Source organism: Schistocerca americana, chromosome 3 (assembly GCF_021461395.2).
Source record: "Schistocerca americana isolate TAMUIC-IGC-003095 chromosome 3, iqSchAmer2.1, whole genome shotgun sequence".
NCBI lineage: Eukaryota > Metazoa > Arthropoda > Insecta > Orthoptera > Acrididae > Schistocerca > Schistocerca americana.
In genome coordinates this window covers 711,892,895-711,907,816 of record NC_060121.1, presented here as the reverse complement: position 1 = coordinate 711,907,816, position 14,922 = coordinate 711,892,895, and the positions used below count along the sequence as shown (strand labels likewise).

The 14,922-nt window shown below is 44.3% G+C and overlaps 1 protein-coding gene and 1 pseudogene across 1 annotated transcript in view; both read left to right on the top strand.

Annotated features, from left to right (window-relative positions):
- Positions 1–362: 362 nt before the first annotated feature.
- Positions 363–14,922, top strand: part of LOC124606812 (membrane-bound alkaline phosphatase-like) — a 146,158-nt gene continuing 131,598 nt past the window's right edge. The window contains exon 1 of the mRNA XM_047138880.1: positions 363–457. Within this exon, the coding sequence (XP_046994836.1) occupies positions 388–457 (70 nt within the window). The 5' untranslated portion in view covers positions 363–387. The remainder of the gene's footprint in view (positions 458–14,922) is intronic.
- LOC124607827 lies at positions 9,811–9,928 on the top strand (annotated as a pseudogene).

Below are 14,922 nucleotides of genomic sequence, written 5' to 3'. Positions count from 1 at the left end.
ACTTGAATGCTGCAAAAATGGATCTTCATTACTTTTCACCTTGTCTGACTATTGTTGGATGCTTTCTTTTGCGTATAATAGCCTTCTTCGAAACATGTGCTTAGTAAATAACACTTTAAAATTTTCAAAAAGCGTTCATTATCTGGCAGCACGCTAACGAATTTGTGAAGCACCGTTGGGAAACTTTACTGAGGCAGACAAAGCCAGACGGTTTCAAAGCTGTAAAGTTGTCAGTCGCAGATAATGATCGTTTCTTATCTTCGCATGTGATGACCGTCAGAGACTGCGGAGGCGTAGGGACAAGAGGTTTTTGAAGGTTATATAGGAAGGCGAGCATACATCTGCAAAAGTAGTGTGTCAGAGAAGGTGCCATCGAGCGGCTCCAACATGAGGAGGGTTTTCGTCTGCCTGGCTGTCTCGCTGCTGACGGCTCCGCTAATCGCCGTCCAAGCTATCGGTACGTAACGTCCAGCCTACCTACACAGCAGCAGCTCTTAGATCGTAGGGCTGAGGACCGAAGTCTTTTGGTACGTAGTACCGAAAGACGTAGACTTGCGTAGATGGAAGAAATCGTGCAACTTGAGTGTGATTGCGCTTCCGTGGAGGAAGTGATGCTGTTAATGATTCTTCACATCACACTGCATCCCTAGCAGCGCGATTTCCATTAAAGTTGAAGTAAAACACTTATCCGCTCCAGTCACTCCTTTTATTTCATCCCACGACTCGCTACGATAGTTTACATTCTCACCTTCAGGTGCATCAATGATATTGTGTTACAAATTTGCTCGCAGGACGCTGCCAGTTGTTTTTTTGCTGTCTCATTTGGAATCTGTTCCATTGCTCACACCCCACGATTCGTCATAAATATAAATTTGTAACTTAATTTTTCTCACAGAATACGAACCAGTAACATTATGTTCGTGTGTATTTACGATGAACCGCAGGGTTCCGTGCACTGGAACAGATTCAGAATGAAACTACAACAAACAACTGGATGCATACAGCTAGTAAATACATAACACAATATCACTGTTCCACCCGAAGACGAGAGTGTGAACCCTCGAAACGCGTCGTAGGATGAAATAAAAAGAATGACTGACGCATATAACTATTGTATTTGAACTTCTTTTATCACAAACAGTCGCATTTCTTTACAATAGTCCAACATGGACGACGTGAGGTTGTAATTCGCATCACCTATATTGAATGTGATGCACGCTAGTGTCCAAAATTAAAGCAACAAACGGAAATTTTGTAAGGTTGAGTCTATTTTGCCACAAAACAGGATGAACAGATGAGAGTAAAGTAGAAACAAGTAAGGAATACAAATCGTGAACAACTGCAGCATGCGTAACGGTAGACAAAAAGTCCTTCGTTGTTTCCAGCTTAACGGATTTGCACACACATTCAGACAACTGGTTAATGTGCTCAGTACGGTGTGTGGCCACCTCTGGCAGCAATACAGGGCTGACAACGACTGGACATGCTATGACTGATGTAACCAGTAACCAATCTCATGTCGAGGCAATAACGCCAATTATTCCTACAGAGCTGCTCGCCGTCTTGGAAAGCGTTTGCTGGATGCCGACGTGATGGAAGCCTACTGCATTCCAGGCATCCTCTACGAGATTCAAATCGAGAGACCAAGCAGGCCACGCCATCTGTGCCGCATTTTCCGTTTCTAAGAAAAATAAAAAAAAAGACCACCCGTGCTCTATGAAGTCGACCATCATCGTCCATAAATACGAAGTCTGGGCCGACAGAACCTCGAAATAACCGCAAATGAGGTCCGAAGATCTCATCACGATACTTGACAGCAGTTAAACCTTGCCGATTCACCCATACAATTTCATGAAGAGTTGTAAGAGGCGTAAACACCCACACCATTAGGGATCCTCCTCGATAAAGGTCTCTTTTCACAATGTTTCGGCTTCGACATCGTGTTACACTTTCCTTCCAGATGCGAATCTATCGAGAATCACTCGCCAGACCACATCGAGACTCATCTGTTAAACAACATTGGCCCACTGTTCGAGTGTCGGGGTGCCATGTTGAAGACTCCACTCTAGACAGTCCATTCCGTGAAGACACTTATGAGGTATACATACAGTAGGTCTCCAACAGTTAAAGCCAATCTGCCGAAGCCTTTTGCACACCGTTTGCCTCGATACAAGACATCCAGTAGGTGCCGCGAGCTCACAAACCAGTCGCCGTCCAGTACTAAGGCCGTACTGTCGTGTCCTCACAGATAAATAACGGTCGTCTCTTCTGGAGACACACGTGGTCGGCCCTGCCCTGGACTTCAGGTTACAGTTTCGATCTCTATAAAGTGTCACCCGTCCGAGGAACAACTGAACGATTCACATTAAGCCATCGGACCGCATCACTTTAAGTGTGTCCTGATTCCTGTTTTTCTATGGCCCTCCACCGCAGAAAGTCTCCTAGGCATCTCCTCTGTGCCATACTGCACCGTCTGTGACTGTGTAGACAGCGATTGTGGGTGTGGGGCTACTTAGCAGATACTACTTCGTTCCCCAACGTCGTCGTTGCCATGTCCACCCCGATAGCTGAGTGGTCAACGTAACGGATTGCCGTCCTACGAGTCGAGCTTCGATTCCCAGCTGGGTCAATGATTTTCTCCGCTCACGGACTGGGTGTTGTGTTGTCTGTGCCATTTCATCCCCATCCGGCGAGCAGGTCGCCCAATGTGGCGTCGAATATAATAAGACCTCCACTCACTACCTCCATGTGACAAAATGACAGCATCTAAACTCAAATAGCAACAGTGAACTACAAATAAAATAGTGAAAACCGATAAATGAACACATTGTAGCCGGAATACCGACAAGCAAAACAAAAAAGGCTGCGAATTTATGCACCAACCTGATAGATTGTGTGTTCAGTGGACAAGATACGCATTGGGATTTTTTCGTGTAGAAAAGTAAGGTAAGGTTCCGCGTTCTGGCCCAAGAAAGAATAATCAGCCCCGACTGACCGCCATGTCACTTTCTGCCAACGTCGTCATCAGATGTGATATGAAGGACTTAGGAACCGACACTAACCTGTGAGTAGCTCCTCAGTTGGGATCTCCATGCTGATTGCTCCCCACAGCAATCTTCCTACCAAGGAATATTCGCTGGCAGTACCAGGAATCAACCCTGGTTATCCGCACTGCAGTGAGCCTCGCTGATCATCCATCTAAGGAGAACATTTTTGTATAGTATCCGAACTAAAATATTACTGACGAAATAAATCTCGGGTGAACAGCCTGGTATGAGTGTGCATAGGACACAATATTTCGGCAATCGACCACGTTGCCATCATCAGGTGCGCTGATGTAGTGACCGGCGCCGGCCCACCGCCGGTCAGTGCATCAGCGCACCTGATGATGGCAACGTGGTCGATTGCCGAAATATTGTGTCCTATGCACACTCATACCAGGCTATCCCGAGATTCATTTCGTCATAAAATACTCCTGGAGAAATTGATGGATCACATAAAATATTACTTACTTTTATTGATACCTCGTTAAGCTGTTACCTGTCGGAAACTACAGTATCACCATGTATTCAAGCCGTAACATACCCTCTAATGTTCTGTTGGTCATACCACGAAACAGAGCTACTCAGTTGTTGCTTATAACTAAGACCTGACAATCAAAGCCCCCGACAAAATTCTGAAGTATAACATGAACAATTTCTCCTTCTGAATGATTCCCTTTCCCAAGAATTTATATTCTCATACCTACACTGAACTGCAACAGATGCGTTCATCTTACACTACAGACACACAAAAGGAGCTAGATCAGAGCTGTAGGTTTCATGTTTGTCCTTACATAACCCAAAGCTCATCTGAATTCAATCCGGAAACTTTACTATACAGAAAATACCTCTTCTGTTTCTACCTGATTTAGGCCGACAACCACATCTAAATTAGAAATGGTGCAGCTGCTTTAATGAATAAGAAACAGTGATATGTGGTGATGTAAACTTACACAAACAAAATGAACTGAGGAATCGGTGAGTCAATGAGCAAACAACAGCCTGTTCCAGTGCTCAAGCCGTATTATTTGGAACTTCTCAGGTCACAAATAATCTCTAATACTTTCGTAGATTGGGAAATCTACAGACGTACCTTCCATGGCCATTCATTATCTCGTGAGAAACGTCTCGGTGTGGTATGTTATCTAATCACCTAATCCGTACCTTATAATTAATTAGATGATTATCAGTACGCTAGGATGAAGGTACAGCGTCCATTGTTTAAGTAATCCTACATACATACTATCAGAAAGACACTGGGCCGGGTTGCACCTATAAATGAAATGGCATCTATTAAAATGTGTTTGTTTATAACAAAATATTTTAGAATTTATTTCTTATTCATTTTCATTTGATTTTGTTCAATAAGTGAGAAAGTTTATAGCAGAACAACTAATATAACCTAAAACGGAACTGTAACGGTGAAAATGTCTCGCAACTAATTTCGCATTTTAGATCTTGGAATGTATTGGCACTTTATTTCTCCTACTGTAAAATTCTACAAGCAAGCAAATTATTAAAATCTGTCTGTCACGTTTTTTCAGTTTTTCGGAACCTACAGTTAATTTTAAGGTATTGTATAGAAATGGTTTCTGTTGTTCATCTGTTCCGGGTTCCACGCTATTATATAGGTGACTGCTGATGTTACTATAGCTGAAACGATTTTTTGTAGAAGAGCTTTCAGATGGACTGGCAATATGTTTGCACGATTTCCCCACTACCTTGGCACTATCAGGTTCGTCCAAAATGAGATCGACAGCGCTTCATGCACTAGTTGTTCATTACGTTGCTTATCTTGCAGAGGAACGCCAGTTTTCTCAGCTTAGAGCTTTGGCAGGTTGGTCCATTTCATCCAACAGTCATATGCTTTGGAATATAAGAAAAATATCTTATGAGAACACAGTGGTCGTGCTATATATTACAACTCTTTTATGACTTCTCGTAAACTGATTATTTACGGTAGGGGCTAATCAAATATGTTGTAGAAAAATGTAAGAAAGTACGATTGTGTTGCTATGTAAAAATGGTAAAGAAAGCGAAAACTTCCAAGCTTAGAGTTCTGAAGCCCCAGACTGTGTCAAAACCGACTCTTGACTGAGACCACTTTGGGTATCAAATTACAAGTAACCACTGTAATTCCATTTTCTAATCGCTCACTACTTACATACACTTGAAAATTCAAGTTTAGCAGTGCTGACGATACCAGTAATTTGAACGCGTCCTCATACGGGATGATGTAAGGAGCACATAATTTAATAAACATCGAAAAATTGCTATAAATATGAGTCACTGCATACATTTCCCTTTTTCCTGCCGGATTAACAATGATATTTTTCTGCATATTTCGATGACTGCAGCAGTCGTTCAGATATTGTTCATTTAAAACTACAATCGCTAGCTTATCTAGGCACAATATTCACAACCAGCGACTTCATGTTAATCTCGGGGATTTGCTTTTACATGCGCCACAGCAACACTTATAAAGTAGTTTTTATAGTTTTATGACAGCAGCTACTGAAAACCCATAAACACATGTACAGGCGGTAGTTTTATTGCTATAAGTCTACTTCCTAACAATATCTACACACTAATCGGTATAACACTGATTTTGACAATGTATACTGAACTATCACGACGTGTTTATCTTAGTACGTATATCAAACAGTGGTCTTCTCTTGAATTACAATCACAAAAGAGATTGTTGAAAATGAATGCTTCATTTACACAAAGGAATGAGACTTCTCAGAAGTAATTAATGTTTTCGATATTTCCAGAAACTCCTTCCTAAAGCATACATATTTTTATCTGTTCCCACTTACTTCATACTTCAGTTGCGGTGATACCATAAATTTTTGTCATTCTCACTATATAATGAGTCCCACGAAACGCCCTGTGTGCTACTGTGTGAAAAAATTACTACTTTTCCCTTGCCAGACAAAATCACTGATAAACTTGAAAGGAAAAGACAAAATTCTGCAACAAGCATTGCGAATCCGATTACAAGCAGTTCATTTTCAGTACTGAATCCTCACAATTAATGATACTGCGAGTAAATACGATATTAGCCTGTTCGGTTAGCAGATCGATCTAACGCACGGCTTTCCGGAGTGGGAAGGAGCGCCTGGTTCCCGGCACGAATCCGCCCGGCGGCCTTGTATCGAAGTCCGGTGAGCCGGCAAGTCTGTGGATGCTTTTTAGGCGGTTTCCATCTGCCTCGAAATGCAGGCTGGTCCCCCTTATTCTGCCACAGCTACACTATGTCGGCGATTTGCTGCGCAAACAAGTTCTCCAGTACGCGTACACCACCCTTACTCTACCACGCAAAAATAGGGGTCACACTCGTGTGGTCTGAGTCGTTCCTGGGGGGGGGGGGGGGGGGGGCATTGGCCCGAACCGCACAATAACCCTGGGTTCGGTGTGGGGTGGCGGAGGGGTGAAGTGGACTGCGGTAGTCGTCGTGGGGCTGTGGACCACTGCAGCTGCGACGGGGACGGAGCCTCTCCGTCGTTTCTACGTCCCCGGTTAACATACAATACAATACAATACAAAATACGACATTTGGTGAGAGAAACTAAAACCTAAGACCTGAAGAACGGCAGAAATCAGCTGAAAAATATAGAATGAGTAGAGTGCAAAATAAAAAAATGCGAGGAATATCTTACCTAGGGACATTACGTCGATTGCTGCTGCCAAGACGTAAGCAGAAGGTAAAGGTTAGTAATTCTAAAATTGATATTCAGCTCTAAGACATGGTGAGAAGTGTTTGGAAAAACTATAATGTTGCATTAACAGTTATCGTCTTACGAAAATGTCACACGAATAACAGCTGTAATGTTGCACTGATAATATTCTTCTAAGCGTGGAAGTACTTATCCATTCTATTAACACGCTATGTTTTAGGCTCTACAGTACTAAACTCTATAGTACTAGTGTAGCACATCTATAGTATTGGTTTCTCTTAAGAAAACAGTGCACTACCCACAGTTCACAAGAACAGTGCTACTGGATGCAGACGTCAGAATAAACATGACATTCTATTAGGCACATACGAATGACATGCTTGGAGTTTATGAAAACTTTCCCCCAACTACACACGGCTCTGTGCACTAACTACCATCATTTTAACGTTTTCATTGCCTCGTGCCTCAAGACTGGAGCCTTGAAGTTATCACGTTCAGTGTTACATCTTTCTGCATATGTTCAGCGCTCATGGAAACAAATGAAACAAATACCCTGTCGTTGTTGAAACTATTCTCCAAGCAAAGACTTGGATCCTTCAAAACGCATTTCGGCAGAGAACCGAATATTTTTCAGGCCATCCATAATTGAGCACCGCCGGCCGCGGTAGTCTAGCGGTTCTAGGCGCGCAGTCCGGAACCGCGCGGCTGCTACGGTCGCGGATATTGCTTGTTGCGCAACAGACCGAATTTGTTGTGAGATGATTCGTCATGTGGCAGAGCGATCCATCACTGCCACTCATGCAATATGTCTATCTTCACGTGTGGTGGCGCAGCGAGGTGGATGGAGACGGTCCCGTCGGTCCGTCTTTCCCTCTTGCATCCGTCGATTACGGATCCGCATCGCAGTTGCCCGGTTCCGTCCAACAAAATGGTTCAAATGGCTCTGAGCACTATGGGACTGAACATCTGAGGTCATCAGTCCCCTAGAATTTAGAACTACTTAAACTTAGCTAAGCTAAGGACATCACACACATCCATGCCCGATGCAGGGTTCGAACCTGCGACCGTAGCGGTCGCGCGGTTCCAGACTGTAGCGCCTAGAACCGCTCGGCCATTCCGGCCGGCCGCCGTCCAGCACGACGACCGATCTGTCTGAAGGATAACTCCTGTAGACAGCTATCCTTCCTCGGCCAAACTACAAAACGTGCTCATAAGCCGCTGGCTGTCGTCTAACAGGCATCCTAAAGCAAAAAAAACCGCACGATAGAACAATTCCATTAGATCCGTACGACTGTGTGTTCCCACTTCATATAGCGCTTCCAGGTGGCGTTACTGGTGCCTGAGATGCCAATCATGTGAATCTCTCGTCGCCGCAAATGCATGCTACAAATTTCAAGTGGGTTGAATGCTTCATTATAGTGTTGAATTTTGGGTGTCGGAATGCCGACACCAGGAGTTTGCTACAGACAAAGCTATTGACAACTAATATAGTGTACTTAGTGTTACTTGCGCTTTATTGATAAATCTGAGTCAGCTATCTTCAACAAGTACACGTACATGACATCTCGGCAATTTACAATGAAGTGCGTGACACAGAGTTCATCGAACCAAATCCAAGATATTTCTGTACCGTTCCACTCTCGAACAACGCGTGGGAAAAGCGAACACTTAAATCTTTTCGTGCGAGCTCTGATTTCTCTTATTTTTTATGAGGATTTGCAGAAAAGTAATGACTCCGATTTCTTATGCGAAAACTCTTAAAGCTTTTTAAATAAAACAAACGTTATTGACATTCTGCATCTTTATTCTTCAAGTGTACATATTTATTTCTCAACATATTGTCACTAGCGACGAACACATTTATCCCAACGGCAGACTGGTTTGTCTGATACCGACACATTAGAATTTTTGTCTTCGTTGACGGTGCCATCACCCCACTTTTGGTAGAACCGCTTCATCACCATCAAATTGAGTTTCTCGAACGTGTTCTTCAAGTTTAAGAAGAAGATGAAAATCGGATAGGGGCAAGTCGTGACTGTTTGGAGAACGATCGATGACAGTGAACCGAAGGCGTCGGATTGTTGCAGAGATCACAGCGCTGGCGTGTGGTGTGGTCCGGCGTTGACATGCTGAAGGAGAGCGTACTCCATGTGCGAACAAACTCTTCGAATTCGGAACTCGTTTACAAGACGCTGTTGTCACGTACTGATACAGTTATGTTACACAACGCCATGTTACACGTTACAATTCGGAGTCCTGTAGGGCGAGACGGCTGCAGATACGAGTAATTAGACATGAAGTACAAAAAAACTGAAATACAGTAGAGCGTCGATTATCCGAACGACGGTCAACCGAACGACCGCTTAACCGAACTGCGTACTTGCTTACACCTGTTACTCTCCCACCCTACCGTCCATCATCCCCCTCACTCCCAAACCAAGTTTCCCACAGTAGTCGCCGCACTGGGCCACCGCTGGAGGAACATTGCTTCTAATGGGGCCTTCACAAGGCGCTGTTGACCGGCCAAGCCGCCAGTCGCTGTGTTTCAACAATCAGCACACTGCTCTCGGCTTGGCACTGGCAGTAGAAGTAGCGGCAGTATCAAAGCTGTTCACAGCAACAGCTGCGCCAGCTTAGAGTTGAGGCATGCCGCTCCGCGCAGTTTGACAGATTGCGCGCGCCCAAGAAGAGCTTCTCACGGTGCGAACAGTGACCTTCTGTTCTCTGTTACGACCGCTTGTGTGCTGCTGCGTGAAGAAGTGAACTTGACGATACAAAATGCTTAACGTGAACGTGTTGTCCTTTCTATGAGGGACAAGTACGAGATTATTACTATATATTCCTACTGAAGTTGCCTTTGTATGTTACTTTGTAATACCAAAAGAGATGCCTGTTTTTATGAATAAATTTACGGTACAGTACTTCTTTTTGGCAAATAAACATGTACAGTTCGATTATCCGAACAAACCAGTTTTCCGAAAACCCGTGTCCCCCAATTACTTCGGATAATCGACGCTCTACTGTATTAACAACGTTAGTATTACTTACAAAGTTTAATGAATTTTCAGACAAAAATATTCTGAGGCATGGGCAACGGCCTTGCCGCAGTGGATACACCGGTTCCCGTCAGATCACCGAAGTTCAGCGCTGTCGGGCGTGGCCGGCACTTGGATGGGTGACCATCTGGGCCGCCATGTGCTGTTGCCATTTTTCGGGGTGCACTCAGCCTCGTGATGCCAATTGAGAAGCTACTAGACCGAATAGTAGCGGCTCCGGTCAAAGAAATCCATCGTAACGACCGGGAGAGCGGTGTGCTGACCACACGCCTAACCGCATCCTCAGCTGAGGATGACACGGCGGTCAGATGGTCCCGATGGGCTACTTGTGGCCTGATGACGTAGTGCATTTCTCCCTATGTAGATGGGTGTCAACAAAATACTTTCGCGTTCTGAGGAGAAAGTTGGAGATTAAAATTGCATAAAAACATCCTACCGCAACGAAAAACGCCTTTGTTTTAATGATCGCCTCCGCCAGTCCTGTCTGATGCAGAGCCCATGCCGCACAGCAATATTCCAGATGAGCAGGGGAAAGCATAGTGTAGGCAGTCTCTTCCGTAGACTTGTTGCGTCTTCTAAGTGATTTGGCAATAAAACGCAATCTTTAGTTAGAGCTCCCCACATTATTATATATGTGATGGCTTTTGATTTAAGTTATTCGTAATTATAATTCCTAAGTAATTAGTTACATTAATAACCATTAGATGTGTGTGATTTATCGTGTAATCGACGTTTAGCAGATTCCTCCTGACTTCCAGAATGAGATTTTCACTCTGCAGCGGAGTGTGCGCTGATATGAAACTTCCTGGCAGATTAAAACTGTGTGCCCGACCGAGACTCGAACTCGGGACCTTTGCCTTTCGCGGGCAAGTGCTCTACCATCTGAGCTACCGAAGCACGACTCACGCACCGTAGTCACAGCTTTACTTCTGCCAGTATCTCGTCTCCTACCTTCCAAACTTTACAGAAGCTCTCCTGCGGACCTTGCAGAACTAGCACTCCTGAAAGAAAGGATATAGCGGAGACATGGCTTAGCCACAGCCTGGGGGATATTTCCAGAATGAGATTTTCACTCTGCAGCGGAGTGTGCGCTGATATGAAACTTCCTGGCAGATTAAAACTGTGTGCCTGACCGAGACTCGAATTCGGGACCTTTGCCTTTCGCGGGCAAGTGCTCTACCATCTGAGCTACCGAAGCACGACTCACGCCCGGTACTCACAGCTTTACTTCTGCCAGTATCTCGTCTCCTACCTTCCAAACTTTACAGAAGCTCTCCTGCGAACCTTGCAGAACTAGTATTCCTGAAAGAAAGGATATAGCGGAGACATGGCTTAGCCACAGCCTGGGGGATGTTTCCAGAATGAGATTTTCACTCTGCAGCGGAGTGTGCGCTGATATGAAACTTCCTGGCAGATTAAAACTGTGTGCCCGACCGAGACTCGAACTCGGGACCTTTGCCTTACGCGGGAAGTGCTCTACCAAGGTTCGCAGGAGAGCTTTTCGCAACGTTCTGTTATCTTGCCTAAATCATTTCGCAATTTGTTTTCATGCTCTGATTACTTTACTCGACGTAATATGACACTACCATCTGAAAAGTCTGTCCAACGCTACACGCGATGGGATGGTCTTTCCATCCATTTCTTACCCAATTTCACCCCTTCTTCTGATGCTTCGACGATGGTGGCCAGAACCGCCCAGCATTGAAATCAGGCGTTTTTCTTACGGGTTGCGGAGGAAAACATTTCAGAGACATTTCCGCTCAAAGCCTATACCAAAAGATCTCAGAGAGTGGCATAAATGGTGTTAATGACATCACCTCTTTTCTTGGAGCGCTGCTTCCCACACATTTCGCGACCGAAAACGACAGTTCGCGGTGCGGTATGCTACACCACGACGTTTGTGACAACCTTTGACACTGCTGACACCTCGTCGACGATGCCTCACTTCTCTAATGTCGTGGGGCTGGCATCGCATTGAGCGTCATCTGCTCCTTTGCAGTACATCGCGATCGGAATTTTTACCCTGGTAATTAGCGTGTAACTATTAGATACTATTCAAACCCATTTGACGAAATGTAAATACGATACGAAGCTGCAAAGGGAGTTTGTGATTTTTCAGCCCTTTGTCTCCTGCCCTTCTGTAACATGATATTGTAAGTGTGCAACGTTGATAAGAGTGAGAATGAAGCGGTAAATGGTCCTAAGGCATCCACTAATTCTGAAATGCATTCGGTGCCACCCGTGTAACTTTGCTCAGAACTTTAAAAATGTGTATCTACAAAGACACCTATTCAGTTGATTGAGGCTCTGCTGCTGCCCTAGCGCCTGATCTGCGGATAGGCGGAAACTAACTGGTGTCGAAACGGCAAAGTCCCCTCAGGCACTAGAGCAACAGCGGGGTGCTACTCTAATGAATGGGTGTCAATGTCTCTGTAGATGCACATTTTTAAACTGCTCAGCAGACATGCACGGATGGCAAATAGAGTGTTGTCAAACTGGTTGTGGTGGTGGTTGAGAGCCATTCTTTGTCGTTTGATTCATGCACTTGTCAATGTCACACCTTCCATTTATCACGCCACAGGTGTGTGTTAAACAGAAGGATTGAAAATACACAAAAACGATTTACTGTTTCGGATAACGTATTAATTTCATCGAATCTTTATGGATGGTCCTTAACGGTTCCACTTGTACACCAGAGCAAAAACAGTGATCGCGCTAGGCTCTATAGGGGTCAGATCAGGGTCAATGTTGTGGCAGCGTTATCAAGTTCAATTTTGTGGCAGCCCTTGGATGTACTTAGAGAAGGGTGGAATCACCTGCGGGTTGGCGGCAGTGTCAATGGTTCCCACGAACGTCGTTTTCTTACACAGTCCACTACAAACTGTTGGTTTCGAGACGCGAAATATGTGACAGTCAAAGCACTAAGAGAAGGGCTGGTTACATTGACGACCCTTACGCAATCCCCTAATGGCTTTCCGTTCCTATCCTGAGTGGTAGAGCGACTCGAACGGTATCCTCGGCAACCCGTAACAAAACTGTGTGAGTTCAATGCTGGACTTCGCGGTTCTGACCTCTTACCGCAGAGGCATCGAAAGAAGCTGCAAATGGGGTTAAGTTGGGTGTGACGACGTTCCCACTGGGTGACACGACCATGGTGGTGTTAAAATTTGGCGTCAGAGTGATATCGTTAAACCCATCTTATAAGCCTCATAAACGTTTGAGCTCTGGACTTGTTTTGGAACGTGCAAACACCTTGGTTTTTGAAATGTCGCCGAGACCGACGCTGACTTCGCAGGGCACCACGCGTTTGTTCTATTGCAGGGGAAATTTGTCGGCACCTTTGCGCCAAATTTTAAACATCTGCGTCATAATGGGAAACATGGTCTCAAGGATCTGATCCTTTAACTGTTTTGTGTAGTATAGATTCGCAACAGTACAGGGCAATTGGTCGATAGCACTCTTAATTTCGTATGAATAAACAGCTGGTTGTGTTACAAAAGAACCATATTTTCTGAATCTGTGCTGACTTTTTGTCAATAGATAGTTTCGTTCCTGGTAATTCGTAACATTCTAACACAGTATGTGGTCCAAAATCCTACTGAAAATCGAAGTTAACGACGTGGCCTGTAATTCAGCTGATTACCCCTATTTCCTCTCTACAATATTGATGTGCCATGTTCAGATTTCCTCTCTTTAGGTATGGATCTTTTTTCGAGAGAGCGGTTGTAGATGTTGTTGTATCAGCATACTCTGAAAGGAATTTAACTGGTTTAAACTCTGTACCTCAGGACTGGCCTTTATCAATTGATTTAAGCTGCTTCGCTAGACCGAAGTTATCGACTTTTAAGTTACTAACGTTGGCAGCTGTTCTTGAATCGAATTCTAGAACATTTACTTCGTCACTAAAGTGATGAAATTACGAAAAACCGTTTTTCGTAGGTACTCTTTAGTGGCACTTCCATCGTAATATTAGCATTGATATCGAGCAGTGAAGGTACTGACTGTGTCTTGCTGCTGGCACACTTTAGATGCGGCCAGAATCTCTACGCGTTTTCAGTCATAATTCGAGACATAGTTTCGTTGTGGACCACATTAAAAGCATCTTGCTTAGAAGTTCGCGCCAAATTTCGAGCTTCAGTAAAGTATCGCCAATCCAGTTTGAATGATGTTTTCGCTGTTTATGCGTCAGCGTTCCGACCTGTTTAGTGAGACATGTTGGACCAGTACCATCTCTTACTATTTTATTTGGTATATATCTCTCAACTGACGTCGATAATACTTCTCTGAATTGAAGCCACATCTGCTCGCATCTATAGTACCGAAGGAGTGTAGACTATCTCTTAGGAGAGAGTGAAGCGAATTTCCAATTGCTTTTTAAAATAGAAATATTTTGTGCTTGTACTACTTTCATTTACATGTTACGTTATGCAGTCTTGCTACAACGACGTTGTGGTCATTAATCCCTGTATCTGTCATGATTCTTCCTATTTGCTTAGGATGGCTTGTTGTTAAGAGAACAAGTATGTTTTCGCAAGCACTTACATTTCGAGTGGCGTTCTCAAGTAATAGTTTACATTATTTCCAGGCAAGGCACTCAGTACGATTTCGGAAGGCATTTTACGCATACCGCCGTCTTTAAATATGTGTTTTCGTCAAAACTTCAAGTGTAGATTAAAATCACCACAAACTGTAATTGTGTGAGTGGGATACCTATTTGAACTGAAACTCAAGTTTTCTTCGAACTGTTCAGCAACTGTATCGTCTGGGTATGGGCTCAGTAAAATTTATCAGTTTCTTCCCTTTGTCAGGTATAGCCTCTACCCACGTTACAGGAACTCTGTTTCAATTACAGAGTATGCTGTACATCTCCGAACGTAAGTGGTCAGCGCAGCTGACAAACATTTGGGGGAGTCAGATTCGATTCACGGTATTGGTGGTGTTTTTCCTTCGTATGAGAATTTTTATTGGGTGCACTCAGCCTATTGGGGCCGACTGAGGCGCAAATCGATCGATTATTAGCGGTTCCAGAGTCAAGGAAGCCGACTGCGATTAAAAGTGTGCTCACCACAGATCCCTCCATGTCGCATCCGATGACGGCATTGGCAGCGCGTGACAAAGCTATCCGCAAGGGCAGAATGGCTCTTA